At 36.0% G+C, this 17657-nt stretch overlaps 1 protein-coding gene across 1 annotated transcript in view; it reads left to right on the top strand.

Annotated features, from left to right (window-relative positions):
• The first annotated feature begins 415 nt into the window (after positions 1-415).
• LOC110029264 (protein RNA-directed DNA methylation 3) overlaps positions 416-17657 on the top strand; it is a 47615-nt gene continuing 30373 nt past the window's right edge. The window contains exons 1-3 of the mRNA XM_020731481.1: positions 416-700; positions 13039-13280; positions 13995-14150. Of these exons, the coding sequence (XP_020587140.1) occupies positions 463-700; positions 13039-13280; positions 13995-14150 (636 nt within the window). The 5' untranslated portion in view covers positions 416-462. The remainder of the gene's footprint in view (positions 701-13038; positions 13281-13994; positions 14151-17657) is intronic.

The raw sequence follows: 17657 nt of genomic DNA, 5'->3' as shown, positions 1-17657 counted from the left end.
GAAGCACTGGGCCAACATGGGCCAAAATACACATTTATATTTTTATATTTTATTATTTTTAAAATTTTTAAAGTGACTCCTCCATTTTTTTTTCAGTGCCCTCTCTCTCCGCCTTCTCCGTTGTACTCTCCTGAAAAATTATTCTATCAGGACTCCTAACGTAGAGGACCGTTCGAAGTCCACTGATATGCGAACACGTGTCTTCAAGGAAACACATGTGTTTTCCTGTGATCTGATCCGGTAACACAGAAGAATATTTCTCCCGAGTTATTCCGCGTTATTCAGGTATTATAGTAGTAATATTGATGTGTTACCGCGTTATTATAACACCGGGAATATTCTAAGAACACAAACTAATTTTTTAATTTTTATTTTTCTCTCACTTCACCTGAAGTGATTTTATTGGACTCAGAATTTGTTCGTACTCTCCCCGCATCACTCTCTCTTCGATCGAGCTCTGCAATGGCGGTAAAGGGCAAAGGGAAGCAGATAGCCGGAAAAGCTCCGGCATCGTCTGCATCTTCCTCCGGTAAGAGGAAGAGCAATCCATTGGACGGAGAGAGCTCCGGTGTTCCGCCGAAGAAGAAACCTTCCGGCGTGTTGCGATTCGTCGACGAAGCCGCTGTTGATGCTGATTATGATGGAGAGAAAGAAGAAGAAGATGATCTCGAGTGGGAAATCGACGAGGACTTTGATTTTGGTATTGCGATGCTTGTCTCTAGGGTTTTACTTCCGATGCTTTCTTGAAATTGCCGGCGTGCTACTTCATTTTGCTTGGGTTTTATAGCATGCATGTGAATGTTTTGTGCAGGCATTGAGGACTCCGTTGGAGTTGTTGATGCTTGATTTGTTTTTTAGTTTGCATTTTACGAAAACCTAGGTTTGAATGTGAATCATATGATAATTCCTGAATGGTTTTACGTACCTATTGGCCTGCCTAATTGGGAATTTGAGGGAAATTATGACTCAGTTACGTTTATTTTGCTTCATTTTAGCTTCTCTATAAGTAAAGTAATTGCTGATGGAAGTTTGTTTCTTTTGAGATGTATGGATGATTTGCGGGTTAGAGTTATTTCTGCTTCGTCTCTATGCCTATGTAACCTTTTGCATTTCTTCATCGAAGCAGTTCCAAAAAAAAAAAAAAAATGCATGATTAATTGATTCGGATGATTCATCATGGCCACGGAAGGATAATCCTTGCCCTATCACCCAATTCTTATGTATTTGCATATCTAACAAATTTATACGACTGAAGTCTTTCATATCATTTGAAAAATATGACTTATTCACTGTTTTAATTTTTTAAATGTGAAATACACCATTCCATACATATGTAAGGTGGTATGTATGTAAAAATTGAAGTTCAGGCTTTAAATATGTAAAAACATTATAATTGAGTGGTATGCATGCAACTTTCTTTTTTTTAATACAATATTACTTTCTGTGCAATAATTTACTGCCTTGTTTCATAAATCTGACTCAGCTGTTAACTAGACTACCAAATCTAACAAAGAAGATAGTATTATCTTATATTACCAGATGAAATACTTTAAAATTTGAATTTCGAGCAATTGTACCAAATCTCTCATCAAAATTAGCTTAAACCAACCTTGATTTCTTAGTTAATCCATTAACCCAATCCCAATGTAAATCTACTCAAACTCAGTAAACTCAGCAATCCACAGCCTTGGAATCCAGGTTAATTCAGTGAACCAAATCAACCACAAATTTTGTTCAAATTTATTCATTAAGTTTGCCCCATTCTTCTTCCTGCCTGCTACATGCCAGCCCAAATATTCCGTGCTAAAAGTTGATGAAGTTTGTCCTAAATATTTCATTAAATCACGCTGCCATCCAGTTCTAAACTACATCAAAATTAGCCCCAAATAGACATGACAGCAACTCAAGTTCAACCATTAAATCAATATCAAACTTATTGGAATCCTGCATCAAATGATTATCAATGTCTTAAGTAAATTGGCCACCAAACCTGCCCTTATTTAAAATAGAATATGCTAAATCCATTGATTTCAAATGCTGTTTAAATCCCACTACCAAGTCAATACTCAACTTGTTAATACCTTGCACTTGAATTATCCTCAATTCAACAAAATCAATAATTTGACACAGCATCAAGCTTCACTCTATTACTGTCTAATGTTCAAACCTATCCTAATTCTTATTCAAGAACTTAATCCAAGCCACTCAATAGCCCACTGAACTTATAGTAGCAAGCTACATAATTGCTCTAACTACTTGGACGCATGGCTGCACATTATTGGAAGCTATGGAAGGAATTTGGGAAGCAATGGAACCCTTGAATTTGAATTTCATAATTTCAGCAAGCCTTATTTAGTTATTTCCCAATGCTGAAGCGAAGTTGGAGAAAGACGAGGATTACCTTCCTCTATGTTTTCAGATAGGAGAGGAACAAAAGGATGAGAAATATGGTTCAGAGGCCTTTGTACACTGATTCCATTGTTGCCTTCCGAGCTAGCTTTGCCGATCGAGGAAACCGGGAGTTGGGGATTGGGGTTTAACACCGTCTCTTTGAGCAGAAGATCAGCGATGGGGCACCTGTTCTAGAGAGAAGTTGAGGAGCCAATGTGTTAGTGAGGGAGAACGAGGAAGGGCGTGCAGAATCTTGCGCAAACCGTGAAGCCTATGGTAGCTCTGTGGAAGAGCCGTAGACGCAAGGCAACCTAATGGGCAAAGTAACATTTCTTTCTGCTGGTTATTTCTTCTATAAAACTGCTTTGTTTTATGTTTGCTAACTCTGAATTTGGAAAATTCTGTCATTTTAAGTCACATTTTTTGCGTCATTTCGCCTTTTTGTTGGATATGAAAATTTTCTTTACCATGATATTATTTGGTTTCTAATCTTTCAGATATTGTTTGCAATGCAATGCATGTCATGATTTGCTGGTAGACATAGGATTACATGGAGTGAAGAAAGATGCATATTTGTAGCTTTTATTTTTTCTTAATGAATTTAATATTTATGTGTATCCAATGGTTTTTATGCCTGCTAATGAGAGCAGGTGCATTACTTTGCTATGTATGAGGGTTCATCCACCTCTACTGCTGACAACCTCTTGAGGATAATTTTTTTTCAACTTATTAAATCCTTGTTGGCCATTCTTTTTATGTGCATATTGGTATAATCTAATTTATGAAAATTTGGTTAAATTGTTTCAAGTCTTGTTTAATTTGGACTTTATATTTTCTTTCTTTTGCACTTTCTGGAGCTAGTGTTTATTGTTTATCTCAATCATATATGCCCAAACTATTTAAGTCTTTGTTATAAATTTACAGTGTTTATAAATTTCAGCTTTTAGTGGTTTTCACTGATGAACGAAATGTCATGTGATCTTTTTTGTGTCGGCGCTTTATTATACTTGATTCTCTAATGGAATTTGGCAATGCGATTAGATCAATTTCAAAATATGTTATCAGTTGATACAAACTATTTAAAATTCACACTTGCATCCATACATCTTATCATATTGTCTTACATAATGTACAGATGCAATGACTTCCATGTTCACATTCTTTCTGCTGAACTAGTTTATTTTTAGGTGGTTTTCTCTACTTAGCGCTGTTTATTGTCACACATTTGATTTTGTTTTTTGTAATAACTCTTCTCTTTTACAATTGAGATGTGAACTCTTCCCAAGGTTAGATATTGAGTGTTTCTTTAATAGTTTGAAAGTGCGCTGTTGTTGGTTTTTATCAAGGTGAATTATGAACTTTATTCATGTTAATTGTGCATGTTTGTGTGCGTTGACCTTGGAGTTTGACAATATTTCTGGACCATGGGTCCAATTGTAATTTTGTATGATTAATGGCATTCAATAGGACATCAATTTTATCCCCTTCATCCGCATCTTCATCAAAATATGCACATCTACTTTTTGTGTTTGTGCATAATTTTGTTTATGTGGGAGTATTTATAGAGACCCCAAGGTTCTATTTGTTTTGAAATAATTTGAGGAAATGCAAAAACATTTCACTTTGCAAATTCATTTTGGTGTTTTCTTTCAATGTAACTAACAGGCGATTAGATTTATATAAGAAATGTAAATTGATCCTTTTTTTTTTTCTAGTAGTAATTCCTTATACCCAACCCTAGTGAAAAGTAAGAAGAAAATTTTTTTGCGGCATCTCTCTGATTCATAAGTCCTATTATCATGGAGAATAAAAAGTAAATTTGTCATCAACCGAACAATAACAAAAAGTAAGAAAAAATGTTTTCTCCTTAAACAACAAGTTGGTGACTCTTTCAATTCCATTTAGTCAAATAGATCCTCTCGAGTCTCTTTGATCTCTTTGGTTACTGATGCGTGCTAGAAGATTCACGGCTGTAGAGTATTGAATTATTGTCTTAGTGTTGTACGAGAATTAAACACACATTTTGATAAAAGAAATAACCTATAGAGACACTATAAGTTTTTATGTGGAAAACTAGAAAAGTGAAAAAATTCACGGGACCTTGCTTAGTTGAATGCTGCAATATGAATTGGTGATTACAGGTACATTCCCTTATCCTACAGGTGGGAAATAGTTACACAATTTCTTGAGTTACAACGTTCATGCGCAAAACTTATTTTATTGTTTCTCGGATTGGACAAAATTTGGTATCATTAGGTTGTCTCGTCACACTTGTTAGGTTGAATGTGTTTTTGCTCAAATCAAAGTTAAAAAATTTCTTACTAAAAAAAGTGCCTCGAAATTCGTGCTGGATAATGAAAATCTGTTCATGCTGTATTGGTTGCCACGTATTTTTCGGGCAAAACCAACTTCATTGTTCGAAAATATCATAATTCGGAGTACTTTATTTTTATCATTGTATCATTCGCACGCGTGTATAACATATATATATATATATATATACATATATATATATATGTATACACACATATATACATATATACGTGTGTGTGTGCGTGTATGTGCGCACGCGCCGCAAGTCTTGTCCTGTTAGTGGCGGGGTCACTGTAAGTCCCCTCAGGTCAATGTTTCGATCCCACTGTGACGCGGGAGCTCTGAATTTTAGGCACATGACGCAAACTCTCATCATGGGGCCAAAAAATGCATGAGAAATTGAAATTTGGGCCTATAAAAAGGGGCGCTATGGGTGAGAGAAGGAAGGGGATTTAAGAGGGATAAGAAGGAAAATCAGCCCAAGGAGCAATAGGAGAGGAAGAATAAAATTGCCTTCGACCTTCCTACCAGACGATCAATGGGATCTATTTTCTCGTTGGTGTGAAGAAAAGGGCGTCTGTCCCCTACTTGTCTAGAACATGATCAACGAGATACCCTTTTTGCATTGCTCTTGCGGAGGAAGTATAAATGTGTCCTCGAACTGCCTAGCAGACGATCAATATTTCTCCTTAAGCATTGTTGTTGTGCTTGCTGAAGTGGGTTTTACGTTTTGCTGTTGAGCTTTCTAGAGGAGGGTTTCTGTGCCGTTGCGGTGAGATCTGGAGGAGATTTTCATCATTGGTGGGATGCCCAAATATGGGGTGCTGAAAATTTGAGGAAGCTCCAGAATCCGAAAGAGTTGGTGTCGAATCTAATAAAGGATGACCTAATTATGTTTCGGAAGAAGTATTATTTCCCGAACAATATGATGGTGAAGCTATCGACCTTAATTGACCTAGCATATTCTCCTCTTTGACGTTGCTATTTTGAGGCGACCTTTGCGAGTTGGCCTTCATTTTTTGTTAGCATCCGAGTTTGTATGCATCCTAAAGGAAACCATAGTCTGCATTGCACAGCTCTTTTGTCGGGCAGTGACAGTCATCATCGAGTTGATTGTCTTTTTTAGGAAACGTGGGTCAAGGTGGACACCAAAGATTTTAGCTCGGTTTGGTGGATTTGGTAGTTATGCACATGACTTTGTGTAGTTCAAGAACAATAAATTGGATTTTCACCTAAAGGATCCTATGAGGCAGTGATTTGTAAGAGTTTTCTTCACACAGAATGAGTAGGTATTCTGCAAGAAACGAGAGAAATTTTAGCAGCTACTTGTCTACTTCGAACCACCGAGGATGAAATACTACGAATGTTATGATTTTGAGACCTCAAGAAAATGCAATTCAATGTGAATGTCTATATAACTTTGTGAGCGAGGAATTTTTGTTCCAGGTTAGACTTTCTTATCCGGAGTGATCTTTTGTCCTTGTGTTAAGGGAATCTAAGAAGATCTTCTCTGAGTAGGCTCCTGCGACACCCCAAAAGCAACTCCTACCGAGAAACAATTGTTAGAGACTTTCTCAAAAGTAGCGTAGGAGGACCGATGAGGCATAGAAGCCTTTGCCCACTCCTTCAAGGATTCATATTCCGGAGAAAGTGTTGGCTCATGCATGCACCGAGCTCTAGAAGGCAAAGATTTTGTGAGTTATTGTCTTTCATTATTGCATAATTTTTTTATCTGTCTGACCACAAATTGTTTTTCTAGATAAATAAGATAATGAAACTCCAGATGGGGCATATACTTGTTTTGAGAGGCTAAAGAAGGTATTTTCTAGTGATAAGGTGCAGGAAAACATAGACATCGCGTAGCGTTGTATTGTTTTTCTGTTTGTCCATGTCATGTTTTACGAGCTAGATTGATTTAGTAATTTATTTTTCCAGATTTTTTTTTGTATGTTCGTCGAAGTTATATTATATGGGTGATACTGATGTACTTGTTGGTAATCTTATTTAATGATTTTATTTCATTGGTTATTTGCTCCCCATGACCGAGGTTACTGTGAGAATTGGATAGATTTAGTATTAATTTAAATTATATAGGATATCAGTGGTTGCTGTGAAAATTTCACATAAATGAGCGATTTGTGCACTTTGATTTAAATGTTTGATGAATTATTCAAATTCACTGAAATTCTTTATCTAAAATGTTCTCTAAATTCTATTAAATTCTAATTTGGATTTTGAAATGTGTAAGTTTGGAGAAATTTTATTGTGTAAGTTTAGGGAAAGTTTAACGTGTGTGAAACTTGTGCTTTATTTTTCTATATTCCCTTCCATTATTTTCACTATTTGTAACAAATTTATGTTTTTCCTAATCTTTTACATATTATTTGTATGTTAAATGCATATACGAAGTTCTTTGGCATTTGGATTCTCCAAACTGAATTCTGGCGTCTGTGCACTCCTGTTGGTGTAGCCACGCCCAAAATTGGCGTAAACACGCTCTTTCCATGCCTCCACTGTGCAATTGACACCTTGGCATTGAATACCAGCTCATAGGCTTAGTATTACATTGAGCGCCTTAGTGCCTTTGTGCCACACCTGACATCAGTGCCCCCTTCAAACTTGAGCCACTTCCATGATCGAGAGAGTGGAACTTCGGTGTCATTGCACTAGACACCACTTTATAACTAAGGTGTCCTTTTTTGTGGTGCCAAGTTGCCCTTACGAGGTCCATGAGTGCCTCACATACAAAACAATCAATACTACGACGCTCCAAAATGAAAATCTGGCGCAGACGAAGGGAGATATGATAATTTAGCTTTGATGGCGATTCATGGCATATGAGGGTACAAAAGATGGAATTTTGAAGGAAGACGGGCTTTGGTCTTCCACCATTTTTTCATCGGTTGAGTTCTTTACCCTTGGAGTGACACCAAGGGAAGATTATATCCATTGGAGGGGAGTCACCGGAGAATTACCACTGTCGCCAATTACTTTTTTTTTGGAGAAATCTTAGGAGAGTGAGATTTTATGAGTGTGAGAGTCTATGAGAGTTCTCCTGAGACAGAGTAAGTGTAAGTGTGAGTTTTGTGTGGAAATTCAAATATTCTATTGCAAATTGGGTATTTCTGTGAAGAACCTCGGTTAGATTGTTCTTAACTCTTTTATTATTGGATCTTCATTGAAATATGTGTATTGTTCCTTTGTTATGTGTACGACTTAAAGTTTTTTCTCTTAAATTAGATTTTATGTAATTTATAATGTGACTGTGTGTTTTTGCTCGTAAATTGATGGTTTAACCTTTTACACTTATTTTACTCCTAACCTAGTCGCTTAAACGAGTTGCGATCTAATATTACAGAAGTAAGCTAGTGAAACAATTAGGTCATCCAACATCGCTCTAAGAGAATAGGAATCTTGATGTTAGGATGGTGCAATCGTGTAGGAAAATATGCAAACATTGTGGTTTTTGCATGGTTGGGACTAACTATAATATGAAATCCTCATTTTCTTAGGACCGCCAGGAGGGTTATGGAAAATTGTTGCTCCTAGTTTTTTTTATTTGAATCACATTGAAAGATCTGATTTGTATAAGATATATTATGGGGGATTTTCTATCACTTATTTCACTTCAAAACTAGTTTTAGGAGCTACTTTTTGTAAAAAAATTGGATTAGAAACTTTAGAAATACTCAATTTTGAAACGTTCAAGCTAGACTTAAATCTAGTAGATTAGAACTTTTCTAAATTTTGGAAGTTCGTTGTTTCTTGTGGGATCAATACACGAACTTTGTTCCTTATACTACTTGTACGACACATATACTTGCGTGATTCGCCAATGTTTTGCAAGGTTTTGTTCATATCATCGATGCACCGTTTAAAGAGTTCTCCAATTGTTGAGGTTGCGAGCATGGAGAGGCATCAACCTGGGTGTTCTTCTCTAAAAGTATTTGACAGCTTTGCAGGGTGTACTTCTCGTATGAACCTTACTTTTAGAAGCTTGCTGACTTCTTGTTTGATTGCTCACAGGCGGTTCGTGGTGAAGTTGCATTTCTTCATGATGACTAGCTTGAAGTTTGATGTACGGTTATCTCTGGGTCAACTTTAGACATATAGACAGTGGTCCATGTAAAAAATATCTTGGTTTCTCTTAAGATGATTTATAATTTTTTACTTTTGTTCATCAAAGAGTAGGGCTGTAAACGAGCCGAGCTTGAGCGAGCTCAGGCTTGCCTCGTGTTCGACTCGTTCGAAATAACTCGTGTTCGAAATCGGCTCGTGAACAGTGTGTTCCTGTTCGGCTCGAAATTGGCTCATTAAACTTAAATTGAGAAAAATAGATGTAAAGTGTGAGATTCGAACCTGGATCAAATATATACAAAAGAAGACACTAATCACATTGCTACATGAGGTGTTATGATTTAAACTTAGACATAAATATATATAATATATTATTATATAAATAATGTATATAATATATTGTTATATAAATAGTTATATAATTTTTTTTATTTCGAGCTAAAATGAGCCGAAAACGAGCGAACAAGGAGCTGTTCGTGCTCAGCTCGTTTATAATTCGAGCTTTAAAAATTTGTTCGTGTTCGGCTCGTTCGTTACGAGCCGAACACGAGCTACTTAACAGGCCGAACACGAGCTGTTCGCAAACAATGAGCTTTTTTGACAGCCCTATTAAAGAGTAAGGAACCAAGCTGCACTGTTTATGAAGGTTGGTCGCTGGAGAATGAAACATGAACTAAGTTTTCTAAGGGTGAAGCTTGTTTGGATGCATCCTTGTCTCGAAGGTCAAAGTATTTAGTGCTAAGCGTCTCTGATAAGCACGGTTGGGCTTGCCTAAGATAGCATGATTGCGCTATCTGTTGATCTATGTGCACAACACTAATCCCTGCAGGGGTTAGGAGCTTGAGCCTGAGGTGTGATACACAAGTGACGATGTTGAAGATGGACTGTAGTGCCCTTCGGAAGATGGCGTTGTACGGTGATTCTAACTTGTCGATAATGAACTGGATGTTGTGAGTCGTTTGTAGGGGGAATTCTCCCATCACAATAGGGAGAGATTTATTGTACCTTAGATTTTTACGGGTCTGTTATCGAACCCATACAATAGCCCAGGTACATGGTAAAATTTCTCCCTAGTTAGAAGGTGGAGCAGAATAAGACATCGACAGAGTCGTCGTTGTCGATCAAGATCTTCTCGTTATAGCAGAGTTTGCCAATTTCGGTGCTGAAAACGAGGTCATGTTGGGATACTTGGACTTCTTCTAGGTCAAAGAACAAATGTTCTCCACCGATTGTTTGAATTTGTCAATGACTTAGTGCTTCCCATGTTGCTTCTGCATCGGTGGCCCTTAAGTGAGAGCATTATTAATACTAGTTGGTTTGTTCTGCATAAACCGACGTAGATAGCTCTGTCAAACTAGTCCTTCGATCTCTTCTTTGAGCTATTTACATACTTCGGTGGTGTGACCATGACTCCGATGGAAATGACACTATTGCTCCTGATTCCTCGAGTTAGGTTTTCAGGTTATGATGCCACTTAACAGTCTCTTCATTCTTGGTGGCCATCAAAATGTTTACGTGTGACGTATTGAGCAGTGTATGCTTCTCTGGTCAAAGCTCGCGTTGTTGGTTTGCATGTCGAGGAGGGAGGTCATGATTCCTTTGCTGCTTGAATTTTCTTCGCTGCAAAGTTTGATTGGCATCCCCAACATCACTCTTGCACTTGCCCCCAAATCGCTGGAATTGCTTCTTGTGGGAGTTGATGGCCTCATCTTTAGTGATATGAGTTTCAACACGATATACAAGATCAACATAAAAATGAACTATATTCCTTATTAACCACGAGTAGAATGGTTCTGGGCAAAGCCCTTTGAGAAAGACTTCTCAAAAGTAGTGTTTGAGCGACTCTCTTGTTTTGACGAATTCTCCAGAGATGAGATGAATCTTTGGTGATTCTCCTGTTTGTGATGAAATGCGCCATAAATAATTTGGCAAGCTCTTTGAAAGCATTAATAGTGCTCTCAAAAGAGAATAAAATCAGGTTTGAGATTAACTCTTAGAGAGAGATTGTGAATGCTTGATAAACAGATCATAGGCACCTTGAATGTACATGGTAGTTGGTGGTTAACGTGCTCATAGCGGTTAGTTTCCCCTTGGTAGGAATCAATGTTCGGGAGCTTAAAACTTGTTAGAATGGGGTGTTGGAGGACTGCCTCGGCCAAGGGAGAAGGTTCTTGGAAGTTGCGGCAAGTGGAGAAGTGATCCGTATTCCTTAGAGTGAACTCTTCCTGGACCATGTGTCGTAGCTCATGACAAATTGCTTCATCAAGAGTGGCAGTAAGACGGGGTAGCCTCACATGAACTGCACGAGACAGATGAGTGAAACTTGCATTATCAAGGACGTTAACATTCAGTCCTTGCATGGGAAGGGTTTTATTATTGTGAAAGGGGCGTGGTACGAGTATGTTTGAGTGGTGTATTTCCCTTTAGCTGTCGATTTGGTGGTAAGTAAGCTTCATCTAGCTGTGTGGGCATCAGCTGTCAAGTTCCGCATAAAATTTAGAGAATCTCAAGTTTAGACTCTTCTATCTTGCGTACTCGGTCTTCTTGAGGACCTGAGGCGCCTTCGCCAGTAGGGTAATGCCTTTCAGAGTTGGAAGATGCGGAGGCCTAACACACTTGACTTCGCGACAGTCCTCCTGAATGATGGGTGTTGGAATTGGACACTCAGTTGTGTATTGCATTGGTGGTCATGCAACAAGTCTCACAAGTATTTCAGTGGATTGTCTTTCTTCTCACAGATGACGCCAAACTGATACGTGCTAGAAGATTGACGACAGTAGAGTAATTAATTATTTAATGTATACAAGAATCCATAACACTAATTTTTTTGTGAGTTAATAATTAGTTGAGACACCATATTTTTTTGCATAAAAAACGTATAAATAAAAAAATATAGGGCTTTGCCCAGTTGAAATATTGCACTATGAGTAAATGATTACAACTACATACCCTTGTCCCATATGCGGGAAATTGTTACATAATTTGCCGAGTTACAATGTTCGTGTGTAGAAAAACTCAATGCCCTGCAGTAGGGAGTGGTCGCTGTGGGGAGTAATTGATGGAGTTTCAGTACATCGCTTTTGGGGTCATCATGACGTTTGGGAGATGCACTGCTTCACAGATTGTTACTTGATTCTGCGGAGTTGGTTGTTGCTTCACATAGTGTTTCAGTGTAAAGAGCAAGCAACTATAGATGGTAGTCGGCGTCAGCCGACGAGCGGTGGTCGGCAGCTGCAGGATTCAAAAGTGTTTGTCGGATCGTCGGTGCAGAATACCTAACTTCAGCTCCCTCTTCTCTAGGCTACGTCTTCGTTTGGCTTATGCTCTTGTCTCATCTCAAGAGAGGGTAAGCTCTATTTATAAAGTGTAGATTGCAAATAAGAAGGAATGTAGACCACTCTGATCGGACGACTTGGGGAGATTCCCTTGATCAGACGGTGTTCTGTAAACATTTGAGTGTCTTAATGATTTTAGAATCAAACGTTCTTGGACTCGTTGGACTTGTTTTGTTGAGACGCTCGATTTGACTACAAGTTTGTCAAATTTGAAATTCTTTTGACTTTTTATTTATGCATTGAAAGCTTTCAGAAGTTGTTTAACGATTTGATGTGGGCTTGATTTCCCTCTAATTGGACTAATTTTGATATCATTAGGTCCGCCTCGTCTAGTCGGTCAGTTTGATTGTATGTTTGCTTGAATCGGAGTTCTGATGACTTTTAATCAAAGTTTGAACGCTTCTCGCTCAAATATGTCTCAAGTTTTGTATCAGGCCTAGAGATTTGTGTCAGTTGATGGAAATTTATTGATGGCATATCAATTACTACAATGCATGTGAAAACATTTTTGTGTTCTGTTCTCATTTATACATCTCTAGTCTGGTATGTTATTTTCATCTTTATTGCCTATGGATTAAATACCTGTGTATGTAATTGATAAGTTAGATCTAATAGGTATAGCGTTGTACTAGAAATTAAGTTGAATACTGTTTTTTATGATTCATGCACTTTTGCAGCATGTGCCTAACCTTCCCAGTTTTGTTTATTTATACGTAATTGTTGATATGCTACATTTTGCAGCATGGGCCCAACCTTCCCAGATTTCCATATGTTGTTTTGCTTTCTTCCAATGAGCGAGTTCTTATTTGTGTTTATGTGCAAATATAATGAACGTGTTTTGTGTTATACTCCGCACACAGGGTACTACACATTTAATGTAATCAATATATATAATAATGTTTGATCGCCTTTTTATGGTCAGAGTTACCTGATATTGGTGCAAAAGTGGCTAAGAATGTTTCAAAAGGACCTGGAAAGTCCAGCCCACTCCCTTTTTTTATTAAGGAGGAAGTGATGAATGATGATGAACTTGAGGAAGCAATCATGGAGCGGTACCGTGGTTCAGAATTTATCTCATTTGATGATGATGTTAAAGAGTGCAATGAGACTTTATTGGTATCTCATGCTACAAAAGATCTCTCTATTTGGAGGGTTAAATGCATGGTTTGCACTTCTATACCCTCGAATTTTCTCCTATATTCTCTCATTTGTTTTGAATGCGTCACACCGGTTCCTAAGGGAAATTTAGTCTTTTGTACACCTAAGGGCAATTTAGTTTTTTGTTATTTATTATTGTTTAGTATAAATTGGGCTGATATGTTTAAGGTTAGGGTTGAGATTGTGAGAGATTTCCTACCTTTCAAATTGTATGATTTGGGTGAGATCGCCCACTTTTTGAATTATAGGTGTTATCTTATGCATTTGTACTGAGTTGTTTGTGTTCTTGTAATAAAAAATTTGTTTTCCCTAATTTATGTGGAAATTCATCTTTGATTTGTATCGAAGTCTTAGATACCACTTTGATAAAAATTAAAGATGATTTTCCACATAAATTAGGGCAAACAAATCTTTTATTGCAATAACATCAAACAACTCAACACGAATACATAAGATAAGAACCTACAATTCGTGAGGTATGCGATCTCTCTCAAATCCTCAATTTGAGTGGTAGGAAATCTCTCCTAAATCCTAACCTCAAGACCCGAGACAATAATCTTATGCATAACCCTAACCCTAAATATATCAGACCTATTTATTCTAAATAATAATAAATAACAAAAGACTAAATTGCTTTTAAACGCACAAAAGACTAAATTGCATTTAGGCACCGACGTAACATAATGTTGCATTGTTTCACCTTTCTTTTATTTACTGCAGATGGGTCGAGAAAGGCAAACTTCCTTTTGCTTAATGCAAAAATTTGTTGACTTGCAAAAAATTGGAAAGAAGCTACATATATTTTCGGTATTTGCTCTTGATCATGTAAAAGGTTTTGTTTATGTTGAAGCAGACAAAGCTGGCAATGTTTTTGAGGTAATCAAGTTGTTATTTATGTACAGTTCTTTAAGCCTTAGGCCTCCTTTGGAATCACTTTTGTTATATGTTTTCTATTTGTTATGGAAGTATTAAATCTAATGGGCATATTTTAGGAAGCATGTATATTAGGAGGTTTGATATTAGATGGCCTAATTAGAGGAGATTTAATTACAAGATATTTTCTATATTAGAAATATTCCTCATAATAGATATTTAAGTGTATGTAAATATGTACCATTTTCTTTGAATTGAATAACAAGTTTTCCCATTACATTGTATCAGAGTGCATTTCTGTAGTTGGAATAATTCATTGACATTGTCTGTGGTTTGAATCACACATCTGGATCAGAGTGTCGTATTTGTTGTTGGAATCATTTGTTAGCGTATGTGCGGTTTGAATTGCGCATTTGGATTGCTTGTCTACGATCGTCGTCAATGTACAGACGAATGATTAGAACGATTCGTGGGTATTTTGTTGTCTCATTATCGTCTTGCAGCTGAGTGTGGTCGTCAATCGCCGGCCTTTTTTTTTCCTTTGGTGTCATTCCTCTCTGGTGTTGACAACAGGGTTTTTCTCTGTCTTCGTTCTTATATCGATGTTGTTCTCTTCGTCACCTTCTTTGTTCGTGAGTTAGGGGTTCCAAAAATCGGCCCCTGCTTCTATTGCTTGAAGGTTTTCTACCAAGAAGTCTTCTTCGAGATTGCCAACATTTTTTTTTGGATATGGTATTGTTTGTCATTGAAGTTGTTCGACTTATTAACTAACACTGGGATTTTTTGATTCAGCGCCTTTGAATATTTGATGATAATCACGACTAGCAAACAAAAACATGCTGTGACGACCTTGATTTCTTCAATCGTTAAAATTATTGATGAAAAATTCAATGAAGTTAATTATATTTATTGGAATAAAACTGAGATTACTTAAAAAGTATTTACCAGGAGAGACACGTCACTGACAATGCCCTAATTGAGACTGATTCTGATTATTCTGAGTGGATAAGAGTTGATAGCCAACTATTGATATAAATAAAAAACACTATCGAACCTGATCAATCTGGTCATATTACTCATTGTGATTGTGTTAATGCAGTGAGGGAATTAATATTTGTGTTTTCTGGGAGAAAAAAATATTTCTAGAATCTTTGATGCATGCAATGAGTTTTGTCGTGCTGAGCAATAAGATCCATCATTTAACACCTATCATATATACTTTAAAGGTGTTTAGGGGAATTGAATGCACTGTTGATCTTCGATACTGATGTTTGGATTCAACAGACTTAAAGAGAACAAATGACTATTATGAATTTACTAGCTGGTCTCAACTCTTACTATGAAAGTGTCAAATCACGTATCCTTTCTGGTCTTGGAGTTACTACTTTGAGGGAAGCTTATGCTAGAGTATTGCGTACTTTTCCAAGCTCTTAAGCTTTCATATGTACAACAACCTAGTTCTTTTTCCATGCATAAAAACACATATATCAGTAAACCTTAGTCTCAGAGCAATTATGGAAGTGGAACTATAAATTCTGGAAATCAAGGTTTGAGAGTAGTTTGTTATTACTGCCATGAACTTGGTCATAAGAAGAAAACATGTCAGAAGTTGTTAAAAAAGAATCAGAAGGGTTCTAGATCACAACCAGCTCACATGACACTGCTGATGGGACTTTAACAAGGTCAGACTCTCTCGATTTTTGCTGATAAATATGCTAAATTCATTCAATTTCATGATGCATTCAAGAAATCTTCCTCTATCACCTCCCTTGTCGAGTTGAGTAATAATGACACTTGTCTTCTTTTCTCTTCCACACAATGGTTTATTTTTTCTAGTTCCACAAATCACATGACAAGTAATCCAAAACTCTTTTCATAAGTATTTTTCTTCCATCCTCTTTGCAGATAATTCAATCTCTAATGTTTTAGTTTTGATACCATTAACGTTGCAGCTACACTGCATTTAACGTCCGACCTTAGTTTACCTCAATTATTTTTTAATCTTGTCTTTGTTAGCAAGTTTACACGTGCTCTGATTTGTTATATCTTATTTTTCTCTGACCATTGACTTTGCAATATCTTATAACGAAGATTATTAATGAAGGACGAGAATCTAAGGGGCTATATATTTTGGATAACAAACTGTCTCATTTTATAGTCTGTTCCGGTACATTATCTCCATTTGAGGTCCATTATCGATTAAGACACCCATCACTATCGAGCTTAAAAGTTATGCTCTCAGTTTCTACAATCATCTTTAGATTGTGAGTCATTTCAATTTGTTATACACGATCATTTGTCTTTTATTATCAGAATTGATCAAAGAGTTAGTCATAATATTTAGTTGGTTCATTTTGCTGTATGGGCACCTTGTCCCGTTTTATCTAATAGATTTCAATATTTTGTCACTTTTGTTGATGTTTTTATTTGTATGACTTGGTTTTACTTTATAAAATCTTTTTCTAAGTTACAATCACATTTGCAATCCTTTTGTTCACTTTTAATCAATTAGTTGCACATTAAAAGTTTGTTTATGCAATTGTGTGCTAACCAAAACTAGTGAATGTCCACACTCATAAACTATAGTAATACAAGGAAAAAAATAATTTGCATGTCAAATAAGTTTTTAATAAATCATTATAAAACATTTGATAGCTTAAGAATATGATCATTTATAATATTTTATGATGTTCAATGAGTTTTACTATATAATAACATTTTTATATCATTCTATATTTGTACAGTAGCCGCAAAAGTGTCTTCTAAAAATTATACCAATTAAGGTATTTCTATATCAATATCATTTTATATTTACGTGCACAAGTACCTTAGCGTTAGTTTGCTAGTATCATAAAGGTGTGACTTCATCATAGTCAAGCATGCTCATACAAACATATATATCTAATCAATATCATTCATATATTTATCATAAGACATATAATATAATATATGTATCTTGAAATAACATGGAATAATTTTTACTAAAAGAAAACCTAACATTCAAACATAATTAATTAAAAAAGGAGTATGTAAATCAGGATAAGCTGATAAATGAATTTTATAAATATCTATAACAATTAATACCGATTGAGAAGAAATAAAATATTATTATAAATCTAAGAGTAAGAGTAATTTTTCTTTTTTTTTATTTATTTTGATTTCGACTCTTTTAAAATTAATGCCTATAATAAACATGGTGTTCATATTACTAAAAGTTAATTTATTTCTATTATTTTATTAATTATTAACTTGTACATTATTTAATTATTAATATCCATCTTTTTACTTTATGAAATTTTAATTAACTTTATCTTACTATTCAATATATATATATATATATTTAAAATTTATTAATTAAATTATGTTATAAACCTAAACTTACCTTACCTAAGCTGGCTTGTGTCAATCTAGCTCCTCTTTTAGTTCGAGCACTTTGACTTCTATTTCCCTCAAAGCTGAAATTCTAACCCAATAGCCCTAATTCAATACAATTTTTTATTAACATTATAT

Source organism: Phalaenopsis equestris, unplaced genomic scaffold (genome assembly GCF_001263595.1).
Source record: "Phalaenopsis equestris unplaced genomic scaffold, ASM126359v1 Scaffold000552, whole genome shotgun sequence".
Classification (NCBI taxonomy): domain Eukaryota; kingdom Viridiplantae; phylum Streptophyta; class Magnoliopsida; order Asparagales; family Orchidaceae; genus Phalaenopsis; species Phalaenopsis equestris.
The sequence above is the reverse complement of the archived record's forward strand: the minus strand, read 5'-3'. Positions and strand labels throughout refer to the sequence as shown.